We start from the raw sequence: 22,793 nt of genomic DNA, 5'->3' as shown, positions 1-22,793 counted from the left end.
ATGCTTGTATGGCAACATGTACAATGTAGCTGCGGTGCATATGTGCGCGATACGGATGCCTGTCTACAAAGCATACGGCCTACAGGCCAGCTTGGAGCACCACCCAACGTCCGATGGCGATAAACGCGATACGTTGGCTTTGTGAGTGTGGATCGCCTTTAAAGCACACTGTCTGATGATATACATTTGCGCATCCGGTAAGAACCTGGTTGTTCAGTCAGCTAAATTATATGATCCTATTTCTGTCATATATGTTACTACTAGATGCCCCCACGAAAGAACGGGTGACAGCAAACCCCGCGGATCCTTTGCTCATGCGGCCGATCTAAAAAAAATGTGTGGCTTCCTAAAGGAATTCCAATAGTGCTACTGCAGCCTTATTGCACCGAATAGGACATTATAATCACCCTTAATTAACCTTTAACGTTAAGTAACCTTTTTGTTGAAATTGTACAACTTGAGTCTTACACAGTTTTATAAGAACAAAACTAGAGAGAGAGAGAGAGAGCTTTACATTCTGAAGGGACGTTTTTTGGCGATACTCGACCTGAAACGGGCTTGGATCAATTGACTCTACTAGTATCGAAATCTTCTGTGAATAACGCGTTAATTTCGGGTCTGGCTAAGTTAAATCACCCAACGGTTACCTACAGTCTACTTTAACTTCGAGCGATGCCATTGGCAATGACCATGACAGGGGACAGAAGCACTATTATGTATGTAGCGAATTAATAAACCAATGAAGTGTTAACTATTGCTTTTGTACCATAGGGGAATTCAGCCACCATTATCGATATCCTAAGGGGCAAAAACTGAATCGGCGTCCAATTTAGGCGTATGCTCTATCCTCTGTATGTATGCGTATGTGTGGGTATATGATTTTATTTATACGAGAAGGTGTAGAGATAAAAGGTACGAGCAATTGGCTGTCTTTGTTGGACGTCTCGTCGTTTCCCTTTCTCGCTCTAGATTTAGGGGTGATGGGTAAATTGCACGTTAGGTCACTCGTGCAGTTGGGCCGCAGGAGACAACGAAGGTGACTTTGGAAGTTGGTCGACAAGACTCGTCACCAAGGCTATTAGAATTACAGGTTAGATTACACCTAGCAACTGACTAATTCCTTGCACTATGTGACTCAGGCTATACCGAATAAATACCAAGGCTTTAGGGAAGTTATGGTTTATGGGACCCAAGTTTAGGGAAATTATGCTATTGAATCTTAACTTGAATAGATCAGTCTCACGTACGTAATCAACGTCTTTCCAAGTAGGCAGGGTTCATGGTGACGTTGTAGGAACTACCTGAACAGAGGGCTTCTAGCGTTGTTTTTCAATAGCTTGTTAGGATGTTGCAATTACTGTATTATTGTCCTTTTCTTCATGCAGCTACTATAGCTTGCTTCGTATTTTGAAAGAACGACAGCCTATGAGTTGTTTTTTGCGACGACATATAACAAACAACAGTTGCAATTCTGTATGTCTGCACATATCGTAATAAAGCGATCTTAATTATGCACCGCTATTGCCTTGTCAAGGTCGAAAGGTGATCCAAATAGTGCCAACATTTTATTCGAATACATTCGTATAGTGCATGCGCTAGCCTAATGTCGTCTGCCACCGAGCGAATAATTGCACCGAAATTTAATACTATAATAGCAATAACAACAACAACTACTATTACGTATACACATGTCCGCACATGTAACAATGTAAACGTACACAGGCACCCATATATCTCTCGTGCACACATTATGGTGATAACAACATATTAAGATTACGGTTGCTGCCCTATTGGATTCACTGCCTATGCTGTCGTCCAATTAGTGGGCTCCGTAAGTGCCCAAGTACTCCGGGGACCGCTTCTATTCCCGTTGTGCTGTCGGCCATCACTATTGTTACATGTAATTACATCAAAAGGCATTTTCGTAGGTGCCAGGTACGAGCAGTATTCATTTTTTTCCTGAATTCTCAACGCCATCTTCGCTACGTCTCGATTCCTATCGAGTGTCCCCTGATACGGCAGTAGTCTCTTGCGGTCGACTGAAGCTGCTTTGGTTTTGGTACGCACACACAGGTACCATAGCTCACATCGCTTCTTCGTTGGCATTCTCTAATAGCTGAAGTAAAGTAGGGGTCCAGGTGACTTTTTAAGCTTATAGTTCGGCCACATGCTTCTGCCACGGTTCTCAGTAGCGTTAATAGCGAACTTTACTTCGCCTTTTTTTTGGTTAGGCTTTAAGCTAGCTCGTTTCCCATGTGGAACACACATGGGATGATGTTTTTTCACTGCACCCCTCAAACAATGACGTTAATGATCATAATGAGGGTGATGACTAGGTACGCTGATTCATTTAGTAACGTTTCGATTGACAAAATGTATAACCCAGTGCTGGGTTAGGTAAGGGACACGGGCGTTACGCCAGTGTTGCCGGCTGTGATGCTACGAAGCTAGCTTCTAAACACTGACGTGTTGAGAACCGATTTTGAACAGTGGCAACTTTGTATCGCAACTTAAGTTACACTGTAGTTGTGTTCATTGTTAGTTAAGAATAAGTAATAACTTCGGATGGGTTGTTCCTAGCGTATTTTAGGCCAGTCTCTAGAACAGGTATCATTTTCAATGGCTCTGTTTCATCTTGATTGCAAATAGCATCGTACGGTGACAAGAACGAATAGTCTAGCCCTTCAGAGTACCATTATGTTGGCCTTTTTGTTGCTGTCGCCATAAACATCTATGCGATATGTAATAAATATTACATCTCCGTAACGTCTGCCCAACGGATGTAATACCCCATTAGCGTTACGCGACAAGTTATATTTGTAGATGGCCACAGCCGTTGAACACTTATGTGATGTGGGCAGCACGACAAAGAAATACTGTCTTATGCTAGTGGATCGCCGCATCTATTAGGCCACGAATCAAAGACGTACTATACGGCACGAGATCGCTAATGAAGAAGGAAAAACGTCGTTTTCTCTTCCTGCTTTTCCTTCTGACAACGCATCTAGCTTCGGGCTTGCCAGCCAGGCACCGAGCGTGGCTGGGCTTCTCAGCGGAGGACCTTTTTTCGCTTGATCCATACGAATTTCTTGTCTTTTTGGATGCTACGTAGGACAGCAAAAGTAGCGTTTAGCACGTCCCGTTCGTCGATTATGATCATGCGGGCGCTGGAACAGATGACAGGATTGTCGCCACATGGTCACGTTGTAATTCAGCGATAGCAACTGCGAGCTCTACAGGCCTGAAGTTCAAGTTTCGAGGGCAGGACTTGTTTGCATTGTCTCTTCGTCAGCGATTTTCTCAGGCTCCATCTACGAGCCACTTTATCGGATGTAGACGGCACGAAATAAGTTATTAACCCGCGTCTTAGTGCACGACATGACAATCTCATAAGTCGATGGGTCAAAATAATCAACTTGAACTGCTTGAACGTGCGCTGTCATCCTGTAATGTAAGACAGATATATCGATATACAGAAAGGTATCCACCAGGCGCCCGTATCTGCAACATCTTTTCGAGTGGTGTAGCAGGCTGATTGTGCCCCCTGATGACAATGAAGCTATGCAGTTGATTTACACTTATCTACTGTTCGAGTCCACTTAAACACGACTATTAATATTTTAATACTCCGCGTGACTTTAGCCATATTGGTAATATGTATTTAATACTGTTTGTTATGATGCAATCTATGCACGAGGTCTATATAAGCAATTGTCGCATTCTGCGTAGGGCTAACAACAGCGCGAAATTTCAAACGCCGTAAAACATGTTCCTTCTATACGTCCAGCACTTCTATTAGGGCCGATTGGTTGTTAACCCGATGCGTATCCACGCGGAATGTTTGTATCGGCATTTTATTACTTTCCGAATGGTGCACATATATATATATATTGTCCAAGGAAAAAAAATTCGTTATTCCACCCACTTTTGTATGTGACAGTATCGGTTCATTGGACCGACGGTGGCCTGCGCGCTGTTATCATTGTTTGGGGTGGTGTTTTCAACAGTGTTCAGTAAAAAACATCGAACTCAGCCGGAACAGCGCCGCCTGGACAACTGGTAAAATTGAACGATACGAGTAATACGTTGCACGCAGGCATGTTATTATTATTATTATTAGTATCTTGCAGAAGATGTCCACAGCTACAGGAGCTCTGTATCGACGGAGTGTCCGTAGAGGTATTTGTCGAAAGCGATCGGTGTCCGTCGATAATTAAAGTCATTATACTGCCAACGGCCCCTATGACGACGCGCTCCATTTAGCCAAAGCGGAGCGATTTCAACAATGACGTTGAACACGATAGTGACGTTTGCTGATGTGCAGTGACTACAGCGCATGTGAAAGAATCATTCAGTCAGTCTACATAACTTTGTCATGTCATTCGTAGATAATTATACGGTGTATAATAAGAATAGTTATTATTATCTTAATTATTTTGGTTATGATTTGACACCAGCCGCCAGTCAGCTATCGGTAGCCATCCCATGGCAGGCTCCCGTTGCCCTATCGTAAAGTCGACGGACAGGTAAAAAGAAGCGAACGAAGAAACTAACTGATAAGCACCACTTCTTTTTTTACACTTCTGATTACCTGATCTGATTACTAACAGGAAAAAGCTGACATAATTGTAATTTACATATATATATATATTTACTTGTACATTATTAGGTTTGAAGAGCGGTTGTTGTCATACGGTACTGCCAGCCTTGAATAGCTTATCTAAACCTGTCCATGTCGATACGCAGTCTCTTAGCCTTGATGCTAAGTTCCCAACGAGAGTGACCCTGGCGCCTTAACGACGATACGCAGTTGTTTCATAGCGGCTGTTTAAAAATTTGCATTTGGCCATGTGTTTATTTCGTGGATACAAGCTGAGGGACCTAGCAATCAGGGGTGTACTAGTCAGATTGCAGACGCACGGCTGACTGAAACGGAACGATTTGTCGTAATTTGAATTTGTCGTGTCCGTCGCGTCGCACAAATAGGACTCTCGCAATGGCAACCATGATTATGTGCTTGGTCGGACCCACTTGTTTTCTGTCGTCAACGAACTGCTGCGTCGATTGGGAAATTTCATCTGCTTAAACATGGTCTGTTTGCGAGATCATGATCGAGGATACAGAATGGGACGATCTCGGCTGCCTAAGGATAGGTCAGTCAACCTGAGTAAACGTTCGCCACACCTCTAAGGCTAGCATCAATTAGCAAGAGATTATTCCCACATTGATTGTGATAATGAATACCTATTTTTTTTTCTCTTTGTTTGTAAATATATCATAGTCTTTGTCGAGTAACAACACCAGAACTGGGACATGCATTGGACCTTACGTGTACGTCGACTAGAGAAGAAATGACAACAATTAATACAACCAGAAGTCGGAGGGCATTTATTGACGTAATTTTGTACATTTTGCTCTAAAAACATTGATTTTGACCAGTAAAATGGATGATCTTGCGCATCGGAGAAAGACGATAAACCTTCGCTTCCAAGGAAAATATTATAGATACTTCCGTTAATTTTTCTTGCAGACAACGCAACTATATTTGAAACCCTTAGACTATCTATGTATGTTGCTGGAGATGCGAAGGCGGCCAACTCGAATCTGTTCCTAATCACAAGATTATATAAAGCGCTCGCTGTCTAGATTTGTATACAGTTATGTGCTTGTATACGCATCAATGAAAGAGATCCACACGAAAAAAGGCCACGGAAAAAAGTTGACGCTCTTTGTTAGAAGCGGTAAGCAACAAGCGTCACGTAGTAATTGTAGTATCGTACAAAAAAGGCAGAAACCTGTTGTGTCCTTGTTAAGGTGCCAATGACAATCAAAGATGTTCATAGCCTGACATTTCATCTTCTCATTCGCACATCAATAGCTAACCGTACACCAGGAAAGGTAAATAGAAGTGGACAGAAACAGTTACCCAGATAAAAATGCATTGGGAAAAAAACCTCAGTACGGAGCGAGAGATCGCAGCCTGAAGATATCCAACGCTATCTAAAGAAAGGTGATGTGTCATGCCTTCGTGATCTCTTTGAAAGAAACCAATGCGCGAATCAACTGGAGCATTCGCACGATGTCAAACTAAATCGTTTAAGTTTTTTCGATTCGTTTCTACTCATTCTCGACAGGGTCCCCTCTTCTCCTGAGTCACAGCTACGCAACGTAAAAACTGATTGTCTCTAGCCAACAGCGACAAAAATGTCTGATGGGAAAAAGTGTGCATGGACAGTATTGCAACACCGCCGATGTCTGGTCAATGGATAGGGCTATAAAAATGAGAGTAAACGACCTACAAACATACAAAAACACACTGGACATGTGCGAGGTGCTTACAACTTACGCATACTCGAGCATATACATACATAAACGGGCCGATTTTCCGACCGGCTTAGGCACTGGTACGTCGTCTAACAGGCGGTTGCCTTAACGAAGAAAGGGTATGAACGATTGTTTTCGTTGTCCTATTTGCTACTAGAGGCCGAGTGAAAGGCCGTATAAAATTAAAAATTAGTGATAACTGAAGATAGCACTGAGAAGTTTTTGATTCAATGTTTTTACTATCAGTAGGAAGACGAGGTTAAGATAAGGGCAAGAAGCAACGTAAATTTCAAGTTCGAAAAATTAGGACAAGACGTTATCTAGAGCTGGTCCAGTAATACCCAACAGTAGCTTATTCTTGTCATCGGCTACCGAATGGCGATCCTCATGGATAGTAAGGGTGCTGTAGTAACTTCGTAAATCAATTACTACCATCATTTCTGGAGTATCGCATCAGTGAAGCGAACCTGTCGTACTATAGCCTAACAGAAATATACTCGTGCAAATAATATTTGGCACCAACGTTAAGATCCATAAGTCGCGGGCGGGAACCATATTACTGCGCTAGCTCGCGGGCAAGACGCTCGTTATGAAAAGTGTAAAAAGTTTTCGTTCAGTCCTGATGAGTAGGCTACAGACGAATACGACAGGACAGCGGCCGTACTCGCAGAGAGGATAAGTATGAGGGTACAAAGTGGTGAATAGCGCTGTAGGAAGACATTGTACCTTCGTCATCTGCCGCGTTACTGACTGGCATTTTATTTTCGTGTTTACTAACACTGGCAAGAGCCGACCTAAATGGACCTACCTGTTGACAATGGCGAATGTTTTCGGTCTTCGTTTGTCTCCTCTAGTGTGACATTTGCCGAAATACAATAGAAGAAAAAAGCAAGGCTGGGTAGTAAGGCGAAATATACCCGGTCTTAACGAGTCGCTCATCTACTTGCTACGCTTATTCATAATACTTGTTATCCTTCTACTGGATTATTGAAATTCGGTTGTTGCCCGGTAGTTCACGGGCATCTGTGAGTGCTCATGCTCGATCGACATTAACATGCCGCTTCTTCATCAGCGTTCCGTTATGCGATGCTGCTTCGATGGCTTGACAAGAAGCGTGCCTGGCGGCAATTTGTGTCCGACGACGACATAGCACGAACGGCCAGCCCAATGGTCTAAGTGACAATCGTTTGCTGGTTCTGATTATGAATGGGTTCTATTTTATTTCGTCCCCTTACAAGGGTATGCTCGCTTGCTCCAACCGCCGTGTCACATGGGCGTTGAGGTGTTCGCTCCGCCTGTGATACTCCACCGGAGACACCGATGACATCAAAATCAGTATTCCGAGCCGAAAGTTGCTGACGCTGGACTTTCGCCGTTTGTTACGGCTCGTGCCCGCCAAAATTTGAAACAACTACAGTAGCGACACCGGTATAAGTAATGACTATCTTCATGTAAATAATTAGCGCGCAAAATATATTTGATGCAGCGGGTTCACCAGAAATTTGGCGTCGAAAAGCTTAAAGCAATGGAGATGACGGACATGGTAGTAAGCATCGGCGACAGGCAACTAGCCTATGACCTGGTTAGATTGTCGAATAATTGAACGTCAATATGGCCAGGGAGCTTTCGGTGGCCTAAGCCAATAATTACATAACGGTACGGGGTCATTAAATTAAAAACTGGCGCACTTTTTGAACCATGCGACCGTTTTCGCTCTTCGTTTCAAAGACGATTGTTGGTACTATCGCGTGATCCTGCCTATATATGTAAGGGGATGCTTTAGAGGCGCTTACTTCGCAATAGGATGCAACATTTAGAGGCCGTTATATATACAGCTATAACTGTAACGGGTATATGAGTAGTTCGCATTGGCGATCATTCTAGGCATTGGCTTACCAACTAACGAACGTTGTGCGTAAGATCCCTACAGTCATGTTTAATGTTAATGTGACTTAATTAATGATTTTTTTTGTTTATTAAAAATACGTATGAATATATATATTCCGCTCGTTTCACCCATATTCCATGATGACCATGGTGCGTGTCCACCCATGGTGATTTGCTCTGATCGCGTGCTTATGTAGGCTTGCTGACCGTTCCGATGAGATGAACAGTTAGGCGAAAACATAGGCCCAATAACTGTCGCCAATGCTCACCGTTTTAAGTCACCATTCTACTGTGCGATACGTTTCGTCAAAGAAAAGGCGGAGAAAATTGGGGTTCTCAAGGTACATTTCTGGTTCGTTGCGTGTTAGATATGTTGCTTAAATCAACGCAAGTTGAACTTTTCACAAGTTATCACAGTTGGCCGCTACGCACATTTGCCCACCTTGCAAAAACGCCAGACTGAAACAACGTGCTACTTATCTAGCTTTGTGACTCATCCATCATTCTGGTTCGCCTACCTACAGCCAGTGCTTCGAAGTAGTTTAGTGACTGTTAGATCGAGCCATGGGCTGGGATGGAGTGCCCGAAGATCATTTGGCTAGTCTTGCACTCCCTAAGCGGCCGGCCGAGCTAAACAACGAGAACGAAGTGAAACTGAGCTGATGGCCAAGATCAACAACGCATATAGCGGCAGAAAACAGAAGACAACAACAATGATCACCAATGAATACTTAGCAGCAGCAGCAGCAAAAAATAGAAGAAGCATAAAAAAATAGAAGCAAACGTTTGGTGCAGCCGAGCGGAAACGCCAGAGTTATACTGAAACAAAAATACCGTATCAGGACGGTAGCAGACCAGACTAAAAAAAAACGCAACCGAACTCCGAGCTGAACCAACGGAGCTCTGATTGTAGTGCCGATGCAATGCCAGTCATCGCCGTTATGGAACCCTGCTCTCGTAGCAGAAAGACTAGTGGCATTCATTGTAGAGTAGAGTAAATTCTAGTAGCAGAAATTTGCCCTTTATCGCTTGCCGGCCTGGGTTCGTTCATTTGGTCATTCGGAAGGCAGCCGTAGTGAGGACTGATGGCAGCTCCGAAGCGGGAGCGTCTCGCGCATTGACGCGTTGGCATCGGACAACGATCTCATCTCACACCGTTACGCTACGTTAGTTTTAGAAGACGGAATTAGTCCTGAGCTGAATGAAGCGGGGGTTCACTAAGGGAAAGCACAGGAGGAAAAAGATGCTCTGTGGGTGTTGAGAAGGAACGGATGGATATGATATAGGCAGGATGCGGAGTATCTCAGCAGATGAAAATGTTTAGCAAAAAGAGACACAGACAAAGACACAGATATCAATTATGCAAAAGGATGAATTGAAGGCGTTCAAGATTCAGGCGGAATAGCGACGCTGACATGTTGAGGTTAGTTTCCAAGTACGTCTATGCAATGTAGACGCTGGTATCGGCTTTCGTTCTCCGTGAAGCCTTTCTGCAAATACTGCGTGATGGAAGCTGTGAACCCAAGAGCGCTACGAAGCAAAATAACTAGATAGATAAGTAAATAAGCATAAGCAACAATGAATAGTGCAAGTGTTTTTTTGCGGACCGGGAACGGTCGAAAAAAAAAAAAAAATCCATGTTGTTTTTATTGATCCCTGTTTTTTTTTTTGTGTTTTACAGCATGATATTTGGCTGGTCATTGATGGTGATTCAAAGATATTCACATTTGCTACATTTCGATGTGCTGAAACTTGCCTATAGCTCTCACTGGTGCATCTCCTTTGGGCAGTGGTGCGTTGTTCGAAATTCTGCTTAAAATAATATTTCTATTGAATCATTATAAAAAGACTCATAACTTAGTGTTTTCTCTACTCACATAGATTTACCGTGGGCTGGATTCAAAGCCGAACTTATGATTTAAATATATGTTTATTGAACTGTGCTCACTCGCAATAAAAAGTTGAACTTTAACGACGAATTATATCCATTGAAGATATATAAGTAGGACAACAACGCCTTTTTCGAGTTCGGAGCTTTACCGTATAGCGAGGATTTCTTTCTCTACATAGATGATCACATCAGTACACAGGGAAGACTATTACGCCAAACAGATTAAATGGGTTACATTACCGCGGATGGTAAATATGCATGGATACCGACTAAAGGAAGCACTATATACTATAAAAAAAAAAAAAGAAAAAACGACCAGCAATCATAAACCTAAGCAGGCTAAGGACTACCAAAATGTTCCTGTCCTTAACGCTTCCCTGCACTGGCCTGTTGCTACGGTCCTGTTGTTGGCCCAAGAGTGCTTTAAAGCTGATGCTCTTTATAGGTGGCTGATCAGTTTAAAGCCAATAGATTCCCTCGATAGCATCTCTAGTCCTGATACCTCCGATAAAGGATTCGAGGATAAGAACTGCACGTCTTTCGCCATTCGTCGCAATGAAGAGTATGCCGTCAACCTAAACTTCATCTAGCTGCAGGTCCATCCTTTTGCTATCATATCACTTAACTCGAATGGTCGACTCTTGTTACAAAACGGACGTAAGGAAAAAAGATCATGCAATAGATCTCATCTGTAATAAGTGTTTTTTTTTTCTCTTTTGGTCCGATTTCGAACAGCGGATCGACAAGTATAAGAACTACAACAAATCCATGGTATTATCGTCTCGACGAGCTGCATCCGTGCATCACTGATTACGATTGCAATACTAGATATACTCGGGGGTTGAATAGCAGTATAGCAGCGTCGGGTACCAGGAGGCAATAGAAAACGGGATGCTAAGAATTGGAGAGGGCCGCAATCAGAAATGGGAGATGCAGATGAGCGATAAGGGGGATCCGAGTACTGCTCTTAAGCGGACGGACGACTAGATATGACAGTGCGAGTTGACAATGAAGATGTTTTCGTTGCTTTCGGTGTCAGTGATGCCTTCGTCCTAGAGCGATTGGTGAACATCGGTTGATCTTTTTGCTGGGTCGTACCGCGCAAAGACGGAAGCCTGGGTCAGCGATACGCATTCATCAAACGCATCTGATTTGCTGCTGTTAGGCACTTTGAATCGTTCCTAGGGCCTGCTCAGACCATAAACGACAAAAGCTTCATATTTGTTCGTTTGTAAGTACGAGTCTGCGTAAACCTAGTAAGGTATGCTATAATACACTCTATATGGATCATGCTGGTTTTTTTGATTACTTGATAAAAAAAGGAGTATCATGCAAGCTATCCAATAAGGCTAGTTATCTGATCAAAATCACGAAAATCATATACTTCACTCGTAGCACTAAAAACCTGAAAGGAAGGTCTAGGCCGGACTCAAATATAGTAAAGCCTCGTAAAATCCTGTTTGGACAAATTGTGAGCTAAGTTTCATCTTCAGTCATCTAACAAAATCTCGGACTTGGATACAATCCTCCGTTCTATTTTTAGCGACCGTGAAATAGTCTGCTTTTCCTGGTCGAACTTCAACCCGTTTGATTGAACAGGACATGCCACCTAGTCTTCCAGTCTCGTCCCATTCCGTCTTGAGGAGCTCTCCCAGAGTTCAATACGCATTTTGATGGTGTCGCGTCCGAAGTAGGATATAGGGCTAAGAGTCTAGACGCCATTAGACAAGCTGGGGAGTCAGGGGTACGTAGAAAATGTGCTGGGCTCCAAGAGTGCTCCGAAGGCATTGCCAGACACGACTCGCTGACCAGGGTTCACCCCATTAAGCAAGAGAGGGCTCGCGAAAAGAGGGGATACGCAATGCTGTCGAGAGTAACAGCTGTCGAAGGTTGTCTTACTGGAGTCTAACAGAATCGCGGGCAAGAAAATGGGGACAAAGGGACCGAAGGGAGGACATGAAAGCTCTGAGCGGCCCCGCGGGGTGTGGGTGAGAGGTTTCAAAAAGAAGACTTCGGTTGCCATGGAAATTGCGGCGCGCTGTTGCCGCATAACATTAACAATTGCCTTTTGCCTCTGTGGGGATGGGACAGCGATATACTGGCGACCCTATAGCTCTATTTGAGTTTGTGATAATGGGAAACGGTGTAGATATATGAAATATTTAGCTTTATTTTAAGGTGCAGATCTTTTACTGGGGGTACCAACTCGGAGTTGCTTGTAGGTGCTTATGTAAGGATCTGTGACGTTAAGGTGTTAGAAGCGTTCACAGGTTTGGAAATATTTGAGGACGGTCAAGAATGTTTAGGCTGAACTAGAACTTGAGTACTGCAAGGACAATAAATATCTAAACAATGTGTGTAACTTTAGGTGTACATTCGGAGCTCATTTATTATGAACGGAGTCTGCGTACGATGGAAAGGATGGCTAGATCTCCACAAGCTAGAGGGTATGGGCTGTCTGGAGTTCGATGAGGAACGCGCAAAAGTAAGTATACAACAACGGAACTATCCCAGTTGAACACCTGTAATGGCTATACAGGTACAAGAAGCTTGAAAATTAAGTTTTGACAGGAACATGTTCTATTTTAATCGTTATTAAATTACTTCAACTTGCATTTTTGCCGTGCGTACATATGAGAACCGTAAATTATCTCGTTACCGCTAAAGGCGCCGCATGGAGTCACTAGCACGTGAGCTGTTGGAAAATTGTTGTTGGTCATCAATTGGTGGTAGCCTTCGTTTCGCGTGTACGATTTGTATAGGTATTTATGCTGCTAGATGACGGGTCGTAAACTAGCGAATCACTGGTCCGCAGAAATGGCACTTACGTTAATCTCGACTTTTCTCAAAAGTTGATACGATTTAGAGCGCCTAATCCCTTAACCTAGCGTTAACCGCCGGTCAAGCTCGAATAGCCTGCCGTCATTCGTTCGCTCTCGTTGAACACATTTAGCCCCAAGCGATTTTACCCAGACCCAGTTATGAACTAAACTGGAGAAATGTTCGCGGTGATTTGAGTCGAACGGGCGTGGCAGCACCTGTGTGCGCCAGGCTGAACAGCGTCTTCATTGATCCCTCCTTCGGAATGTATGCAGAATATATAATTGTGCATTGATGGGCATCTTTCCCCGCTGCCTGTCTGTCCCTTTGACTTTTTACTGTTGTGGCAGAATAACTTCTGCTTCTAATCATCATTGTATACTTGTAACTAAATTAGTTTGTGTGTCTGTTCGACTCGGACCTCCTGACGTCTTGAGAGCTTCAGCTTTCACCGCGAACTTCTTGGCGAATTGTTGTCGTTTCCGCTTTGCGGTAGCTGCGTTTTTTTCGGTTAGGTCTCTCATGTATGAACCTCTGGTCTCCTTGTGGCTACTGCAGCTGTTGTTGTCGTCATCATTGCCGTCGACGAAATTGTCGTTAGGCATGCTGGCTAAGAAATCGACCATTCACGTCCGCATCTAGCGAGCAGCACTATCATCGCACCGGTTACGAGCAGATAAGCACCCGCGCAGCGTCGAGCTCTCAGCAAAAAATCGACCACTATTGGCATCACCCGCCGCGGCCGCTCCGACAGAATCTAGAGCAATTAAGTCAATTGATGCCCGTTTCGACGAATCAAAGCAAAAGACAACCAGCGAAGCCATGATGAACATCTAGATGGAGGCGCGACCGTTATGGCGGTACCAGCAGCGGTAGTAACAACGAAAGTAGCAACAACCGGGACTGGCCGAGGCGAACGATCGGCGCTAAGACAAGATACCACCGCCGGCAACAAGTCGAAATCGCCGGGTCTTAGACCCGCTCAGAGGAGTTAAGAAAGGCTGACTTACGTCAGACTCACTCGAACAACCAGCGATTTGCTTCTCGGCATCAGGAACGCCTCCCTTTTTGCTTTGAATCGTCTCCTCGCAGAAAAACGAAAAAATGAAGACAAAGTGATCCTGGTCGATGATAGGGACCGACCCAGAAAAGGTTTAGGATTTACAAGACGCCGTTCTGCCCTGTTCTTCATATATTTTCTTCGTTTTCTCATGTGTTCCACCATATATTAGGGGCTTACCATTTTTTGGACGCTAAAGGCTTGATTTCTTGTTTTAGTTGCACTTTCCCCGTGCATCTCCCTCGCTCCAACCGATTCTCGGTCTGGGTCGGTTGAGACGATCCCGCTGTTGGGCGGAGACCCACTAATCATTATGATGATACGTATTATTATAATTACGAGAATGATCGTTATGGAGCAGCGTAAAGTTCGAATGTGCAACTTTGAACAGTTTAAACGTCGACGATCGTAGTTACGTCGATAATAACGTATTCACACGAGCAGATGTTCAAGCTGATAGTGGGTGTAGCATTATTTTTCCTTTGGTAAATGATTAGTCCTGCAGTATTCAGGAGCTTGTTACGACGTCTCCGTTACTGTGCGTGAGAAACACGACACTCATATTGGCCTGTTCGGAAGCTTTTGCTCAGGTCAAAAACGTAACGCTCAATCCGTTGCACTAATAGGACAGATAGTTAAGATTCGGTTCTATCGTGAAAATAATGATGAAGTTATTTAAAAAGACTCCATATGCATATATAGACTCGTGTCCAATTTTTCCATCGATATTAGTATCTGCCTAGTAGACTTTAAACGAAGTTCCGGGCCGAAACAAGAAGCTTATCTAAACGTCTAATTTTGCTCATGTCAGTACTGCAGCTCTTCATAAAAACAGTAAAATAAACACAACGACGATTTTCTTTCGTTCTTCACCTTTTCATATCTTTGTTTATTACAACACGGACATGTAATAACAATAATACGTTTATTTAGCCAACGGAAAAATCTAGTTCGGTAACAGGTAGTGCTGACGAATTTCGTCACCATATTAAATTTATGTCGATGTGTTTTTCAGATTGAAGACGCTCATCTTCGTGAGCAAATTGAAAAGCACAGAGAAAAAGCTTTCGATTCGTTTCGAGTAGACAACCCAAATCCGTTCCCCGTACATTCGAAGCGCTCGTATAGGGAACGCATACAAGGCGAAACAGATCTCAGCGTAAGTTCTTCAATTTCTGTTAAGCAATAGACTTCAACTTCTAAACACTACAGTAAAAATTCACACGCATCATTCACACTATATTCTTTGCCTAGCTGTAGCGTCGTATGGTGGCGCTATCACGCGTCGAGGCCATCAAAAAAACCTCCGTTATCCCACGCTGGATCAGGCAAGCAGTGAAAAAGGACATTTGAATCACTGACACTCAACTTGCTACTCAATAGTTTGCCTAGATCTATTCAAGACACTGCCATTTATGCCGCTACGTATCGACGGTCTGCTCAAACAAGTCCTAGTAAAGAGCAGATTAGATAGAAACGCACACAAATGTCACGGATAATCTTTTTTTTTTTTTTTTTGGCCAATTTCACAGACGTCACCGCCGGCTGAATAAGGACCTTTAGAAGGAATAGCACAATCTACTATTCTTTAACTAATTCCTTAGGGGCCTGCTATTCTTTCATCCTTTTGACGTTTTCAACATTTTGGATTGTTCGCATTTTGTATGCAAATCAGCGAGAGAAGCGATAAACAGGGCACTTTCCGTCTGGTTCCGCTGTCCTACCTGAAGAGAATTCCGTTGGACTTGATAGTAGCAGCATCAGTCGCCTCCATCTTTTGCACTCGCTATATTATGCAGACAAAATGGCGTCGCTTACCTGCCATTACTTCTGAATAGCCGATAGCCATACGAATGCGCGCCCCGATAATGCGCTCGTATACGGCTGATTCACGTAAGATTGCTCAGATCTCGATCATTCACACCGGTTTTCGTGTGCGTCCGTCTTGGATTTTTGAAGCCCACCTCTGATTGCCCCTCTTCGGTTTCAGCGATGGCGAGATCGCCTTTGCCATTATCGGCCGGTATGTACGCTAAGAAGTCGCCAACTACTGTTTCTTAGCCATTGTTTGACGCGCCCCATAGCTACCGTTTTGACTGCATCAGTGTCTTCTGATTTCCTTCTAGATCGCTTCTATATATATACGAGTGGGTAGGCGCTTTGCCCTGATCGACAAGCAGCTATGACACACGTGGCAACGATCCATTTGCTAGTCAACTATCAACTTCTACTATTCTAAGGGTCTAACGTCGACGATCGTCTTCGATGGGCCAGCCTATTCGGCCACCCTTCGAACTTATTCACGTGATAATTGTGCGTTGTTGTTTCGATTAGCGGCAGTGAATTGCTTCTGCCAGCGATGACTGTTTTCTAAACCCGAATCGCACGCAGCAGCAAAACGACGAGCAGGGGCCATGTCAGCTGAAGTGTGACCCTGAGAGCGTCTCGGTGTCTCCACTATCGCTATGTACGTATATGTGTGTGACTCCGCAAAATCTTTTCTTCACTACGACTGCTCTTCTGTCTGGATGAAGTCTGCATGAATCTTGTAACTCGGTGCAGGAAGGCGAAGAACGCGCTAGTGGGACGTGGCCTGTCGGTCGCCTAAGCCGATACAAACTTGTATACCTACTGAGTAGCACCCGACTCTTGGATGTGTCAACAGGCGAAGCTGGCCTCTATGTGTTGTTATTATTACTGTCGTCGACGCTACAGGCGCTGAGTGTTGGCCCAACAAATAGAGAGTTCGTGAGCGAATACGAATCGAAAAGATACTGATAGTGCTGAAGCTAGCTGGACATTGTTTAGCGCACGACGCTGTCGACCTATGCAGGACGAAAGCAACCCTCGACTATGGACTACTGCTGCTTTTGGTTAGAGCAGTCTTAAGTTGTAGGACGGATATAGCTGGTCTAGGACACAACAGCGAGAAGGGCGTCCCTTGAGCTCGGTGTCGCGCAAGGGATGGGTTGCTCAAACTTGCAAGGCCGTCATTTGGGGGAGTTATGGTAATAGCTAGACCTGCACGTGAGGCTATGGACGCAAAGTCAAATATGATTATGTTCGCTGCGAAAACGTATTTATGCTTAGTACGCACGTAAACTGTTGACGTCCTAAAGGAATAAGAAGATTCGAGTAGGGAGAATTTGGTTTGGACGTTGTCCTTTTGCGGTTTTCAAACTTATTGCCTTTCTGGTTTGGAAATTGAAATTGTCAATCAGAGGCGTGTTCCATAACACAGGCCATAGTAAGGCTTTGTTCTGTTGCCTTTTACTGCTAGCCCAAAGGTCAATGAATTAGCATACAGCAAGTAAGGAAACCGCTGTATTTATATAACTATCGAAATGAGAATAATATAGTAAATCACAATTTAAGCAAACGACACATGTGTTAACGCATGCAGAGATAGCTCTCAGTAAAAACGCACCCACAGTCGTGTCGACTACCACGCGTCTCTTATGATTATACTGCATTTAAAAGTATAATCTATGCATGTCCGCCAAATACAAATGTCCACCAAACAAAAATTTGTCTCACACATTTCGTATGTATCCATATGCCTGTCGTTGTGTGGGAGTTACCTAGGAAACCTTCGCAGCACTTGCTCGATGTAGCAATCCCTCGACAGAGAGATCATACGGTCACGCATCGTGTCATTAGTAAAGGGAGGATATTGATTGAATATCCTGTGGGTGGGTGCCTACGCCGCGGGGGGACTGTTCTGTACGCTGACCCTCCTGGCAGCTAATTAGCATCAAGAGTCAACTAGTAGCAGTTCGCCTAGCATGTTTACAATTCCTATCGTTCGAGATAGCGTGACACTTAAATCTCCGTTGGCCAGTAAGGACTCAAACAGCGAGATACAATGCGCGTCAACAAATACTGTCTTACGAAATTATCCAATCTGGTACAATTGGCTTTTTTCATCACCCCTCGTCTCCCCCTCGACACCCTGCTTCGTGTCTATGTGTTATATGTATAATAGTTCCAAGGGCGCGACGCGTTCACGGGTTCGTGCCATCTTCGCTTTCTAGAATCCTTCAAATGGTGTGGACACAGACGGTGGTCTCTTCTTTTTTTTCACCCCAAACACTTGGTCCTCGGCATTACCATGTATCCCGCGGAGTCTTGGCGTATCAGCGCTCAGCGGGAGTCACGAGGCTTTTCTTCGCATGCGCCCCCAATCCAAATCTGCGTTCGAACTCGAATAAAAGCTTCGATGGCTATCACCTCCAGAACTCATGGTGAACAGACCGAACAAGCGAGCTTCTGAAAGGGCTCAGAGGAGTGACGATGAACAAGGAATTAGTCAATTGAGTACTTGGTAGAGTTGCCGGCCAACGTACGACGTTGGGAGAATTACTGATTTTCCATATTTTTTTGGAAATAAATAGCGAAAAAGAGAACCCACATTGAGTGCGAGGGATGGTAGTGATAAAACAAAAGATGCAACGGTTCTTGTCCTCTCTCTAATTCTCTTCGAAATCACTACCCCCGATCACCTAGGTTCTGTAGATCGTCACTACCTTTTTCCAACTGGCGCTGCACAGATACCTACTGTGACTGTATTGACGCGTGCTGAGCGGACAGATTTATGTAGGTTTCGTCTGCGTGAATTACGCAGTTAATTTGCTCCTATCGAGTAGATACTACCTGGGGACACCATGATAGATTGGCGAATCACGACAGCCTATTGATTGGCCGAAAGATCCCCCTTTTTTAGCGCACACCTGAATGTATTATTTCTTGTTATTTGCAAATGACCCCTTGAATAAAAAATGAAAATAAGATTATTATTTCCACTAAAACAACGACAATAAATCACCGGTGTGAATTCAAAATTCTCTGAATACAAACGGGGACATTTAAGTTGGATAAGGCTTACTAATCACCTAGGAGCCCAACAAATCCACCTGACCTATCCGATGAAATATAAGCCGTCACACATTGTTAGTTTCTATGATTTTTTTGATATGAATTGACTTGGTACGTCAATTGTTCGCTTGTTCCTTATTTGTGAAAAATTTTTAAGTTCCATTGCTCGGCTGCCAGATTATTATTATTACCTGCTTACAATAACGAAGCGTGACGCACGGACCTGAGGGAACGGACGGCTTAAATTCACACCTTCTGTTGTGACTGACTATGCTGATGGACTTCAACACTTGGTATCAACCCTTGGGGTTGTATTGCCTGCCGTTGTAACTTCTGACGCGATACAGCACATCAGAGCCAACGCTGAAATCGAGCCCCCATTCTAACCACCTCCCCGTGAGCCGCTTGGTACGATCTGGGTGGATTAATGTCAACGCCTTCTTAGAGGGGCCGAGCTACCCAATGTCATACAAGCGAGCCGACTAAAATCCTCAATAAAGATTTAGTTTACCCCTCGTCGAAGCGATGGGCGAAGCCAAAAGTCAGCTACGGAAAGTCAGTTTTCTGCTTAAGCAGATTATTGCTACAATCGTTAAGCTGTCGCAAATACTAGTCTTGTACGAGTGTAAATTTGGCGAACTGGCCTCAAGACTGGAAGTCAGGAGCGTAGTTCCGTTAAATACAGTCGATCCGTCAAAGAGAAAAGGCTAATGACCCATGCGCCGACGGACGGAAACGGATCGATATAATGACGAAGGAATTTGGGTTAGCATTGCTTTGTCTTTCGGTAGCTTGGCCTAAATTAAAATAGAGGTTTTTTTTTGGATGTTGTAGAAATACGACTCGAATCTTTCGGCAAAATCCGAATGTTGGCATTTCACCCATAGACAAATATGTGACCAATACGCTGTGCTAATGTGTCGTTATGGAAGATTATCTTCAGCTTGAATGGGCTCAATGTCGGCCGTGCAGATTTTCAGCTGTGTTGCTGGATTTCTATCTACAGCATGTCTACCCGTATAGGATCTATATGGATTATTTTTATCTGTATAACCGTGCTCCCTTAATTTGTTCGTTATCATATTCATTATGTACCAAAGTTTCGAAAGAAAGGAAATCAAACTCAATATACTGAGATGCACAGGAAAAACACTTTAAAAGAAAAAAAATTGTTTAATTCAAATATCCAAAGATGAAAAAACGGACGCTATTTTTTCGGGATTTCTATGCAACGATTAATCGATCTGTTCTATCCTTGTACATAACATCCAGTATGACGGATTTTTGCCAGCCAAAACCACATTGACGCAGCGGTTATGGCGTAATTCTGGCCGCCGTAGAGAATCAATCGTCTCTCGTTCGATCTTGAGGAGCGAAAGTGTCGTCGCGGTTAGATTCTAATGCGTGCGTAAAACAATGTTTGACAACGTCGCAACCTGAACGATGTATAGCATCATACAACTGTAGGTGTAGGTGGCTCTCCCAGAAAACGATCAGGATCATCGTTTCTCTGTAATACTCTAACGCTAGTGTAATCGTACTACTTCTCACCAAACCATTCGACGTGGGGGACGGGGCACTACGTGATTTTGTTCGTAGATAATTTATACGTAGTTTAGAAACGCCGTTTTAGAACGCTAGCAGAGAATGCCTTCTATCGTATAGACTTACCACGGTGTAGATATATTAATGGTTGCCAAATAACCACAAAGCTACGCTAGCTATCGAGAATGTGCTTAATTGTCTTTGTCCCAACGAGTCTAGGTTCGTCTAGAATTCATCTCCGAAAATCGAACTAACTCAGACTGCATTTGTATGTTTACAGGCGCACCACATTGACGTACACCGGACGTGAAGGTCAGCATTCGAAAGAAAAAGGCCATCAGGGCTAACAATGACGGTTTAGCTATCTTAGCATTTATAGATATTTATTGCTTATTGGTTTTTGATATCTTTAATTAAGTCTATCTACTAGCAGTTATAGTTCTGACTCGATGTCGACCTTCACCGAACATGACGATCACGTTGAATATAACGTTGTGCGCCATGGATTGCTACAGGGCCGGCGTTGTACGAGCGTACACAAAAGAAATTTGCAAGAAAAAACGCGCAAATGGTATAGCCGTTGGGTCGCCCTTGTTGTGATAAGCAGGAAATAGGAAGCAGGTGTCGGCCATCATTACGGCAGCGTCGGAATTAACAAATCATATATTGATGCTTGATCGAAACAGCAAACGCTACTGATCGGCCGCTCGAGTGTGAAGATAACAGTGATGAAACACTAGGGGGCGTTATGTTATCGTGTCAAAGCGATCACAGCGCCACGGGTAACACCACCAGGGTTAGAGTACAGGATTATAGAATAATTTGCTATTATTATTATGACAATGGTTGAGGGCACATAGTCCTATTGACTGAAATGGAGTAGTTGTCCGTTCGAACAAAGCGTTATCCATTTCCTTTTCTCATACGACACTGTGCGTATAAATTGTGTGTATATATATATATATATATATATATATAATATAGAGAAAGACCGATTAATAGCAGTGGACTCGTATTCACATTACAACACAAAGACTGATAAACGAATTGATGACGAAGGTGGAAGTTTTGAACAAATAAAATTCGTTAGAGTAACGATACGATGTCTTGATTTTTTATACGGTTAACCGAGGTAGGTCAGTAGGCGTTGGCCTTTTTTCCACAGAACCTTTTTCTATAGGTTCTATAGAAACCTGTGTAGTAGCATACACACATAGGTAATAGTAGAAGAAAAAGTAGATAATCTTAAGGCTAGTTTCGCGCGCACTCTGCTGCGGTAGGTTATCGGAGTTCCAAGTCAAGCAGGTAGATCTTTGGGCAGAACTTTGGCCACTAAAGTGCACAGACTTTACGTTTCTGATCTAGTTTTAACGTTTCGAGAGGCATAGAACACAACCTGTGTGATAAGGATTTTTTCATTGCCCATAAAACAAATAATTCCATACAGATACATATATTCTAATACTACTAATACTACACAATATCCTTAGTGTGTCTTTTTGGGTTCTACAAATGACACCGAACTTTGCGTTCAATAGCGTTCCTATAGCAGCAGCAACAGCAGCAAACGTATCCATGCATGCGGTCATCTCTTAACCTTTTGCTGTATGGCAGGCTCAACATTGAGCCTGCTTTCTCCCATTCTTTCTTCACTCGGTTATTTCTGATAGCCAAATGGATTGATGGAGAGTCAAGCGGCGTATATTAGAATATATTGGGATAGACGGCCTATGAGAGCCGAAGAGGACGAAAAAAAGAGGCTTTGAAAAGCGATAAAGGAAACTATTCGGTTGCGAGGTGAGCGGCCTGTAGTCAAACTGGTGCTGCTGTTGTTGCCGGCTTAGGCTGCACAGGAGGTGCGAAGAAATTAAGACAACTCCATCAAAGCATCGAATGAAATAGGTAGAGGCTGGGTGGGGAGAGGCCGAGAACGCTCAAAACGAGAACAGAACAAAGGAGAAGCACTTCGGCCGACCCTGCCAGTAAGGAAGGTAACAGGCGCAACATACTCAGGCCATAGAAAACGCGAGAATGGACAGGCACCATCCAACATTCAGACCCATAAAAGCACATACGAACACATTTATCTACGAGGCAGGACCTCTAGCGAAGGGGGCCTGGTAGCTTGACTTCAGCTTGCAAGCGCCATCATTCCATTGATGACTGGTTGTTTGGCTGAATGCGTCAGGCACAAGGGACGTGACTTTTTAGTACGGGGTGCTCAAAAAGCCACGCTCAGGACTCGAACTCCAGCTAAACGATAGGGGATAATTGGTGATGCAACAGCAACCATAGCTTAACGGCCTGGCCATTCTGAAAAATTGCACGACGCATATAATGCTACTCCTGAAATTAAGTAAGCCACCTGTGGCAGGTTTTGCTGATTGCAAC

General features: G+C 43.7%; 1 protein-coding gene across 3 annotated transcripts in view; it reads left to right on the top strand.

Annotated features, from left to right (window-relative positions):
- Positions 1-21,502, top strand: part of LOC111268884 (core-binding factor subunit beta) — a 31,297-nt gene extending 9,795 nt beyond the window's left edge. For 2 of the 3 annotated variants that reach the window (XM_022848105.2, XM_022848103.2), the window contains exons 3-5: positions 12,471-12,587; positions 14,998-15,141; positions 20,683-21,502. In XM_022848105.2, coding sequence (XP_022703840.1) covers positions 12,471-12,587; positions 14,998-15,141; positions 20,683-20,712 — 291 coding nt within the window. In that variant the 3' untranslated portion in view covers positions 20,713-21,502. The remainder of the gene's footprint in view (positions 1-12,470; positions 12,588-14,997; positions 15,142-20,682) is intronic. The other variant, XM_022848104.2, reaches the window with a different exon arrangement.
- The last annotated feature ends 1,291 nt before the right edge of the window (positions 21,503-22,793 follow it).

Source organism: Varroa jacobsoni, unplaced genomic scaffold (assembly GCF_002532875.2).
Source record: "Varroa jacobsoni isolate VJ856 unplaced genomic scaffold, vjacob_1.0 scaffold_1328, whole genome shotgun sequence".
Classification (NCBI taxonomy): domain Eukaryota; kingdom Metazoa; phylum Arthropoda; class Arachnida; order Mesostigmata; family Varroidae; genus Varroa; species Varroa jacobsoni.
Note: the sequence above shows the minus strand (reverse complement) of the source record. Positions and strands in the feature narration are given on the sequence as shown.